This window comes from Triturus cristatus, chromosome 12 (genome assembly GCF_964204655.1).
Source record: "Triturus cristatus chromosome 12, aTriCri1.1, whole genome shotgun sequence".
Lineage (NCBI taxonomy): Eukaryota > Metazoa > Chordata > Amphibia > Caudata > Salamandridae > Triturus > Triturus cristatus.
This window is the reverse complement of record NC_140595.1, coordinates 40751379-40762387: the sequence shown is the minus strand read 5'-3', so window position 1 is coordinate 40762387 and position 11009 is coordinate 40751379. Positions and strand designations below refer to the sequence as shown.

The 11009-nt window shown below is 41.5% G+C and overlaps 1 protein-coding gene across 1 annotated transcript in view; it reads right to left on the bottom strand.

Moving 5' to 3' along the window:
* Positions 1 to 289: 289 nt before the first annotated feature.
* TMEM59L (transmembrane protein 59 like) overlaps positions 290 to 11009 on the bottom strand; it is a 110952-nt gene continuing 100232 nt past the window's right edge. Inside the window, exon 8 of the mRNA XM_085639804.1 lies at positions 290 to 3861. Within this exon, the coding sequence (XP_085495930.1) occupies positions 3703 to 3861 (159 nt within the window). The 3' untranslated portion in view covers positions 290 to 3702. The remainder of the gene's footprint in view (positions 3862 to 11009) is intronic.

Below are 11009 nucleotides of genomic sequence, written 5' to 3'. Positions count from 1 at the left end.
TAATCTACTTTTAACATATTTTCTGAAGAAACATTAATGGTTTGATCTAAAGTTTTGACAGGATCCAAACAGCAAACAAGTTTGTGAAAGGACCACTCGTGGCAGGCAAGTGCTGTTTTAGTTGAGTAATTGAATGTAAGTCTGCTCTGATAAAGTGTACTCCAAGAAAGGAATCATATGAACTATGAAACAGTAGTATTAACATTAACCGATTAAACGGCATATATATATATCTCCCGTAAGAGAGGATTTATGTATGCAAGAATTCAATAGGCTGACAGCAACAAAATAAAGCTTAAAAGCTTAGATTTTATTTTTCTAACATTACACAAACTGAAGACAAGACACATTAAATAAAATAATTAAAATAAAACCCGTTATCCAGTTGAAAGACAATTATTAGTGACATGCAGTAGTTGTTGCTTATAAATATCTACAGTAGGAACTGGTGCTAGACTTTAAATCCTGCACTTTCCTTCAATGAAATTCTTCACAATGAAATTACCAAATGTGCATGCAGAACGGTCCAGAACTCAGCATGCTTGTGCAAACACACACATAAGACACTGTCATACAATAACATTAAGCGATACGGATTTCGACAAAATAAGTTAATGCACAGTAAATTAACTACAACTAAATTAGTGCAGAGTCCTGCATTTAGACAAGTTCCTGCATTTTCATCATGCTAAGCTCCGTAGGATCAGCCTCAAGTCTAGTCTTGAGCAGTGTCTCTGCTTATTTACAAAACTGAGGCCGGCAACAAAATAGGATTCGAGGACCTTAGTCATCTTTTGACAAAACATTTACATAAACCACCCATTGAAATTATGTCCTATGAACGTTTTCAGTTCTAGTAAATTAAAGAATCTGTAGTTTACTCATCTTTAAAAACAGCACACAAAGTATTCTGGTTTCTAAAAAGGGTACTGCCGGTTATCAGACAAACCCATTTTCAAGAAATCTAGCATTTATTTACAACACAATACATTTCTATGAAAAATGTGCTTCCAAATGAACATTAGTAACAAAAACACCAAAAACATTGAAACTCAAAAAATAGCTTCATAAGAAGCTACCTAATTCTGCAATTATTACAATGTTGAGTCAAAACACAATATTTTCTTCAGTGTTTGATAGCAGTAGTCACGGAAACTTGAAAAAACCATTGAACTGCTGCATCTCTGACCTACCACACACCTACAAATGCCATCATCTAGCTGTCAATGTAGGATTTCATAATACAGGAAGGACCACTAGACAACACAATGGCTCAATGTCTTTTAAAACTGTTGTATTTTCAATCCCCCCCTTGCCACTTGCGACAACTATTACTGACTTGCCATTTCAGAAAGAGTGACACTGTAATTTGAAACATCGAAATTTAACACTTCCAACCAGATGACTGGCACGCCTGAAAAATCAAACAATACCTCTTTTCATATAAAGAAAGACATGCGGCTGAATTTGTGTGGCAGGTTGAATTAATCACAAAGGGAGATCTACAAGGAATTCAACCTTTGCTCACCATTTTGCATGAGCTGAAAACATGCAATAAGGCAAAAATATTTGTGTACAATTTTGCATACGAACACTGCAAAAATGATGGTGATCGTATTAACTCAAAGCAACATCACTTATATACTTTGCAAAGATAAAAGTCTTGGTTGATCAAGTTGTATTCTATGAACGCACTAATAAGAAGTGTTTGTATTCTTACAGTTTGTTGCCTCATATGCCCCTCTGTTTACTTAGCTTCAAAAATCAGAAAAAGGAGGAAGAGAAAGGGGAAACTTTGCAAACCTCTATTCCCGGTTTCCAATAATGTGCTTGCATGTTTTCACTTACAATTCAAACTAGAAAGTTTCAGGAGAAAACTGAAAACAAATAGAAACACGTCCTCACTAAGAAGCTGTGTTCCAAGTCTGTTACCCCATCAGTAAAAGATGTGACACCAGTAGAAAGAAAAACCGGTCTAAGTCAGGTGACTGAGAGCAGCGATGAAAATGTAAGATCACCTGAACTGTGTTCAAGACAGATTTTCCATTTGTCTACATGTGTTTAAATAAAACCTTACCTACAAATTGCATTGAGAAGAAAGTATACTATTAAAATTGCTCATTTACTTAGCTAACCTGTTACTTCCACGACTTTGGTGCTTAAGGACATGGAAAATATGCCATGGTAATTTAAGAATTTAATGTCTTCTAGATTGATTATAAATGGTATAGCTCTAACTAGAAGGTGTATCGTTTTTTGCACACCAGCAATTCATTGATTAATCTGCCTCTTTAGCAACATTCTAACAACTTGCAATCTGTCCTTAAAAAGAAGAGCTCAGAGAGACATTCGATGTGGACCAATGCAACGCTGGCCAACTGATGACTACAGCATTGCAAACAAATTTAGATACCATGCGCACAAAGACTGTGGGAAATGAGTATTAGCAAAGATATTACATAGGAATGATATCACCAAATTACCAATCCAATTCTCAATTAATCATACTGATCACGCAAAATAGACAAAGGAAAATGTTCATGGAAGGAAAACAAGATCAAATTCGCAAGTGTGTGCACAGCTGAGGAATAGCTCGCCAGGTACTGTGGAATACTACAGAACAGTGTGTGTCATGGTCTGCCCGAGTCAGTTCACAGTAGTTTAAACACAAACTTTACACAGGTTGGTACCCATGCACTGTTTTAATCAGTCTTAAGAAATAACATGGTTAAAATGACGCTTATTAGCAACGGCTAGCTGCTCAAGTAAAGAGTAGATTACCACCAAAATGAATAGAGGTAAGTGAGCATTTTCGGGTTTTATCTGTGCTGAGGATTTCACATCTTTCTCCAGAAAAAAAATATTATCTGAACAGCTCCAACATCATTGTCAACAAGATCTTATTAACAGATCTCCAAGTGCCTACAACAAACCTGATGGACTCATTAATGGCCAACAAAAGTGCTGTAAATTGAACCCACTGATACAAAACGTATAAACTCTAGAAAGGCTTTTGATGTGCTAGCCTGTGCCCCCAAACAACGTTGATATTTCTCAATTGAAATGTTCTTGTAAAGTGATCAAAACTAGGTTACTTTCTTTGCAACAGCCATATGAACTCTGTAATTTATACATTTAAGACTTCAAAAAAAGTATCAGGACAGGAATTAAATTATCATTCCAGTTATGTATAAATTTACAGTTGCATGTAAGAACATCCAATGGTTACAATTTTGACAGAAAAAAAGTGACACGTTCACGCTGCATTACGGTTTAGTTTGTTCACAACTTTCATAAAATATGTCTCTGCAGAAAAAAAGCATCAGTTTCTTTACAAGAGACTGCTTGCAGAGACTGACCTCATGGACAGGCTTTACTTTTGAGGATGAACTACACACCATTGATGATCAGGTCAACTGTTGCCATTCACGGCACAGAGACAACTTTTTGCAATTAAGACACACTATGACCATGGAGTTAAAGGAACTTCAACGAGACACTGGTGACCTCTATTGGAACCCTGGCAGAGAAATAGAAAACATATATCCTGGTACAAAACAAAACAATACATTTGTGAGTAGTTTGGTTGTTCTACATGTTAGAAACGGTCCGCAAAGACAAAGCAAAATAAGAATGACACACAACCTAGGGGGCAAAGGTCTGAATATGAAATGTCATTTTCTCAGCAATCGTAGATATTGCTTATATGATGGTTTTATCCAGATCCACTTTGACCGGCAGTGGTCCTGCCTCTTCAGTCTCTATTGTGGGGCAGACGGTGACGGCAATAACAGGCTCTAAAGAAAATGGGGCAGACTTCTCCATATCAAGATACTCTTTGTCCCCATTAATGCTCATAGACTAAAAGAAAGGAGACAAAAATGAATCATTTTTGATTAGTAAATCCAGTTCAAAGACAACCACCATTATAATGAGGTAGAGAATCATACTAAAAATTAGCTTTCATACATGCAACTGGCTTCGACTTAAATACTGCAAGTGAATACAAATAATGAAGATCTGTGTATATCAGTTTTTTTTTTTTTTTTTAACTTTGAGGGTTTCAATGGAGCTAGCTTGTGAAAAGAACAAAGGTTTCTGGTGGGAAAAAAATAACTAAGGTGAACAGACATGATGGGGAGGTAAAGTGGTAGCCTGATAAGATCACAAGACCCCAATTTAGCATACAGCATCACACAGTCCAATGACACTTAAGTTTTAGGCCTACTGTCCTAGCAACTTTAGAACAGGGAGGAAAGAAGCGAAAAAAAATACTGGAGTAAGAAAACTTGCAGGACAGCTCCTCCAAGCCTCGCACCAGCCAGAGTCGCTATTTACTAAGTAGCATTTGCTAACTCTGGGTAATAGTAACATGCCTATGAGGTTTTTAGGTCTACTTAGTTAGCACTTTGAAAGGTCTGATTGAGTTCATTAACACAATATAAAAGTGATTAGCCAATAGCCTCCAATATGGCTCCATGTAGAGAGGATTACTATGTTTTCGGAGCTTGAAATAGACTTCTTTGATTTTTGGGCCCATATGGACCAGCTTTGTTTGCGTTTTACTGACTTGACGTTTTGTAGAGGCAACAACAGCAATTAGACCGCTTTAAAGATACAGTGGTAGTGTGCGTTAGAAGAATAGGTTGAAGTTCATGATACATTCTTCCCATCATCTCGGAACCCACCCAAACTCTGAAGTGAATTAACTGGTCTTTACATTCACAGACCTTTGGACTGGATGACATATCTCCCACACTTGAGTGAAAACCCCAAATGCAGGTAGTGGATGAGCATGAGAGGGCATCTTTAAGCAACCCTGGAGGTGAAGGAGCTGAGCTCATAAGAATGAGAGGATGTGGCGCAGTTGCCAGAGCTGGGGATCTGGGTTCGAGTCTTGGCATTGGCTTAACATTCTGTGATTCTTGGCAAATCACATAATCTCCCCGTGCCCATGGACAGCGCCTGGATACTCATGGGTGATAAGCCACGCTACATAAATCTAGAAATGTAATTTAATGTTAGCAGCGTGACCCGTAGTTCTTAGTAACCAAAAGAAAATATGAATCATTAGCGCCCGATACCAGAAGCCTGCTCTTACTATATAATGAGTGTATTTTGAGAGAAAACGTCAGAGATTAACCTTGAACAAGGCCACGCTGCAGGTTTAAAGCCTGGAATTAATTATGTCCCAACAGAAAATGGTGCGGTTTCAGTGGTATGAAAATCCCAATGGCAGATAACCTAGATGAAGTCTCCAGGAATCAAGGGAGCATTGGATTGGGCAGTATACTTGCATTGTTTGGCCTAGAGACATTTGTTCCAGGAGAATCATGCACAGACTATTAGAGTGATCTGGGATAGACACCTGCAAACAAAGAGGGACATGTGCATGGTGCAATTTACTGATTATATATACACACATACACATATATACACACACAAACACACACACACATGTATATATACACATACATTTCACTGAAAAAAACATAGGTTTCAGGGGCGTTCTAGTTAGCTGGACATTTCACTCGTACAAAACCCGTGAAATTCCCCTATTATAGTTAGTTCAGCTATGGTCAGTGACATCACTCATGACATCACTCATGACATCCAGTGAATGTGTGTTTTTCAGAAAAATAAATATGTTTTATATATGTATATCTCAAGCTCGATGGAAGAATAAATGGGTAAATGTGTGTAAATGGATGATTTGTTTTGTAAAATTGATTGTATTACGGACTGATTAAGTATCTTAGTGAATACATGGGTTAGCGAGTAATGTTTAAATATGTAAATATCTGTATCAGTCTCTCACTTTGTGTATAATTGGCTGCATGGGTTGGTGAGTAGCTACATGAGTGTCTATATGGGTTATTAGTTGGTTTTTTGAGTATTAGTATGAGTGTCTGTATGGTTCGGTGGGGGGTATTACTTAGCGCATAGATCCATGAATTAGTGACTCACTGTTTGTATGTGTTTTGAAGAGAGCATGTGTGCAGGACTGTATGGGTGGATGAGTGTGTGTATGGGTGTGTTAGTGAGTGAATGACTGTCTCAACAGAGTCTTTATGAGTAACTACATATATTTAAACTAGTATACGTTAGTATTGGTGTATATAAGTGAGTATATGTGAGAGTGAGAGATTGGAAGAGTTCCTGTATAAATAAGTTTGTGTTTCTATAAGTGATTGTTTAAGAGAGTAAGTATGTGTACGTTTCTGTAGAAGTTAGTGCAGTGGTATGTGTACAAGAACAATTGTTACTTACCTGTAAACAGGTGGTTCTCCAGTATTGGTGTCTTTCATAGATTCACATGCTTGAATACTCCCCGTCGTCGGAGTGGGAGTCCCACGGTAAATAAAATAGCAATATATATATATAGCAAAATATATACATAAGTAATCACATAATTAGCGTATATAGGTGTAAAAACACACAGTGTACCTATAAGAGAAAAACTCCATAGGAATAAAATGGAGAGAGACAAAAGACTTTTGTAGTCTATCTCTGTCATTATGTAAGTCCGAACTCCAGCCAATCAGGCGTCAGCCCCTCTCTAGAACCTTCTCCTCAGAGCTTCTCACCTCAGATTTTCGTAGCACAAGAGTGACTGAAGAGTGCTTGAGGAGAAGAGAGCCTCTGAAGGGAGGAGGGAGGGTCGCATGTGAATCTATGAAAGACACCAATACTGGAGAACCACCTGTTTACAGGTAAGTAACAATTGTTCTTCTCCAGTATTAGGGTGTCTTTCATAGATTCACATGCTTGAATATATAATAGCTAGCAGTAACAATCACCATTGTTTCCATGCCAAAATAGATTCAAAATATAAAGATAATCAATCTTCTTATGCATAAAAACAGTATCGAACAACTGTAACATTGTAAATGCATAATATATAAATGGAAACAATATGGAGGTGGGAGGAAGAGGCTCACCTTACTTAAAAAGATTGCGCAGCACTGCCTGTCCCACTGCAGCATCCTCCTCGCTTAAAGTTGCCAAGCAGTAGTGCTTAGTAAACGTGTGTCTGGTCGACCACGTAGCTGCTCTGCAGATGTGTTGCAAAGATACTCCAGCAAATAAGGCAGTAGATGATGAGACTGCCCTAGTGGAGTGTGCCCTCACTGGAGACTGCAGAGGCTTATTTGCCCTTTGGTGACAGAAGACAATAGCTGCCGAGATCCAGCGTGCAATCGTTGGTTTAGTAACCTGACGTCCTTTATGACAGCGTCCATATGCTATAAAAAGTTGATCGGATTTCCGGAACGAAGCTGTCTTACTGATGTAGAACTTTAGACACCGCTTCACGTCCAAAGAATGTAATCTTTGTTCTGCAGGTGTCTGAGGATTGGCAAAAAAGGTCTTTAATATTACTGGCTCATTAATATGAAAGTCAGTAGGCACCTTGGGTAGAAATGATGGATTGGTGCGTAACACTACAGCATCCGGTTTGAACTGCAGGAACGGAGGTTTGATGGTAAAAGCATGGATGTCACTGACACGACGTGAAGACGTTAGTACCAGAAGTAGGGCTACTTTCCAAGTGAGATATTTTAGGTCGGCCTTGTGAATGGGCTCGAACGGAGGTCTCATCAATTGCGCTAACACAACGTTGAGGTGCCACAAAGGAGGAGGACGCCGAACTGGCGGAAATTTTCGGAATAAGCCTTTAAAGAATTGGCGGATTATTCTTGAGGAACAAAGGGAACTTGATCCATCTTGCCGGAAACGGGAAATAGCTGCTAGAAAAACCCGTAGGGTTGCATGAGACAGTCCAGAACTGGCTAGGTGCAGGAAGAATGGTAGCAATTGCTCTGCCGTGGAATGTATCGGATGGACTCCGTTAGCAGCACACCAGTGGCAGAATCTTTTCCATTTGAACTTGTACGTCCTGATTGTAGAGGGTGCTCTTGCCTGGGCCAAAATATCCCTACAATCCTGCGGGATGTCTAGGTGGGCGAACTCATGGTGTTCAGGTTCCAGGCCGATAAGCTCAGTGAGGAGGGATTTGGATGACAAATTCTCCCTTCGCTCATTGTGAGCAGATCCGTCCGATGTTGCAGGAGGATTGGTTGGCATTGGGACAGCAGGAGCAGTTCTGAGAACCACGCTTGCCGTGGCCAGCGCGGGGCTATTAGGATCAGGTGGCAAGGTGGTCTCCTCATCTTCCAAAGAACCCGAGGTATGAGGGGTATTGGAGGAAAGGCGTACGCAAATAGATTGCACCAGTTTATCAAAAGGGCATTCCCTTGTGATTCCTTGTGGGGATGCCAGATTGCGTAATTTCGGCATTTCCGGTTCTCCGGCGTAGCAAAGAGATCCAGTTGCGGACGACCCCATAGTTGGAATATCCTCTCTAGAGTGGGTTGGTGTAACTCCCACTCGTGGGTCGACGAGGAGGACCTGCTCAGGGAATCCGCTAGGACATTGGATACTCCTGGCAGTTGTACTGCCGTAATCATGATCTGATGACTGAGAGACCAGTCCCAAATTCTTTGAGCTAACCTGGAGAGACTTGGGGATTTTGTTCCGCCCTGTTTGTTCACATAGTGCATACAGGTTGTGTTGTCTGTCTGTATTAGCACTGACTCTCCTTGGAGCAAAGGTAGAAATGATTTTAGAGCCAGAAAAATCGCCATCAGCTCCAACTTGTTGATGTGCCAAGATCTTTGATGTGTTGACCATCTTCCCTTCACAGAGAGATCCTCCAAATGTGCGCCCCATCCCTCCAATGAGGCGTCTGTCGTGAGTGTCCTGTCCGGTGGCAGCGACAGAAAGGACATGCCTTCCGTCAAGTTGGCTGGAATTGTCCACCATGCGAGTGCTGACTTCATTTGATCTGTGACACATCATGTCGTGGAAAGATCCCGTTACCTGACGCCACTGAGCATCCAGAGCTTCCTGGATAGGACGTGTCCTCAGCCGGCAATGAGGGATCAAGGCAATGGATGATGACGCCATTCCCAGAAACGATTTTAACAGTCTCACAGAAACTGACTCTTTTGATCTGATCAGAGACACCAGTCGCAGCATCTTTTGTAGACGCTCCTGGGAGAGAAACGCCTTTGCTGACACAGTTTCCAGAGTTGCTCCCAGAAAATCTCTTTGTTGGTACGGATGAAGTTGGGATTTTTCTGCATTTACGGACAGGCCTAAAGAGCGAAACACGTTCTGGCACAGAAGAGTGTGTTGTCGCAGGTGAGTGCTTGACTGAGATTTCAGGAGAAAATCGTCCAGGTATGGAAATATTTGCACTCCCTGGAGTCGCAAAAACGCTATTACTGGAGCTAGTACCTTCGTGAACACTCGAGGGGCCGAGCGCAGGCCAAATGGTAACACTTTGAATTGGTAATCGTGTTGACCCACTCGAAAACGCAGGAACTTCCGATGCCGCTGTAATATAGGGATATGAAAATAGGCATCCTGGAGATCTATCGTCGCCAGAAAATCTTCCTGCAAGAGTAAGCGCAAGATGTCTACTAGCGTCATCATACGGAAGGATTGGCTCTTTATATATTTGTTTAGTGCCCTTAGATCGAGGATGGGCCTCCACTCTCCGTTTTTCTTTGTGATCAGAAAGAACCGGGAATAAAAACCTTTTCCCTTCTGAGACACTGGCACCAATTCTATAGCTCCTTTTTGCCTTAAAAGTCGAACTTGATGCAACAGTTCTTTCATGTGAGCTGGTGGCGGTCCGGAGGGTGGTGTGGGAGGAGGGAATTTGGTGAATTCTAAGGCGTGTCCCTTTTTTACAATGTCCAAAACCCAACGGTCCCTTGAGATGGAGGACCATTGGGAAAAGAACAGAGAGATTCGACCTCCAACCTTGTCCGTCTGGTAAGAGTCACTGTCTCTTTGACGCGGTTCCTCTGTATGAGGATTTTCCTCTATATGACTTGGAGGTTTGCTGTCGTGATGCTTGCTGTTGCTGGCCATAAGAGTAACGGTTAGATCCTTGATTGTAAGGTTTGTATTGTTTATTGTCCCTTCGAAAACTTGAGGAGGTGCCGCGTCCACCACAAAAATTACTCCTCTGAAATTGAAGGTTTCCTAACGATCTGGCTGTCTCAGTATCCTTCTTTATGGACTGTAGAGCTTCATCGACGTGGCTTCCAAATAACGCCTCGCCGTCATATGCCATGTTAAGGATCATGGACTGTACCTCCTGACGAAAGGATGTCGATCTTAACCATCCTTGCCTACGCAGAACAGCCGCTCCGGCAAGCTGACGGAATCCCATGCAGGCGATGTCTACTGCACAATCGATTATTTCCGCCGATGCCGCTTCTCCCTCTTGGAGCAACTTCATTGCCTCCACCTTAGATGGCTCTGGCAACTCCTGAACCACATCCGAAATATCAGCCCATACTGGTCTGTCATATCGTCCCAAGATGGCCAAGGCATTAGCTGCTCTAACCACAGTAGAGGCCATAGAAGAGAATTTACGCCCAATGGCATCCATCCGACGTCCGTCACGATCCGGAGGTGAGGTGATAGAAGATGCAGGATTTTTCGCCTTACGTTGCGCTGCCTGCGTAACGACTGACTCAGGTTTAGCCTGACCCGTGAGGCATGCTGGGGTTCCTATTGGTGCCTTATATTTCTTTTCTAATCGAGGCACCTGTGCTGGCAAGGTATTCGGTGTCTGCATTAATTTCTTGCCTTCTTCCCAAATAAACTCAACTATGGGAATAGCATGAGTCTGTTTGTAAGGTTGATTCTTGAAATCATAAAGGAAGCAATCTTCCTCCCTGCGCTCCGTTGTTAGTTTAAAACGGTGTGATGCCCTTTCCATCAGTTGGTGAAAATTGGCTATGTCCACTGGAGGTGAATCCCCTGTTACTATCTGTGAGGGGGATGGTGTTTGTGCCTGGTAATTGTCCCACTCCGCCATATCATCGTCATTGTCATCCACATCCCCATCATCATCTGGGATTTCACCCTCTTTTGTGTCCTGAGGGCCTTCTTCTACAGGCTCATAGTGAGGCAACAACCTTTCCGGA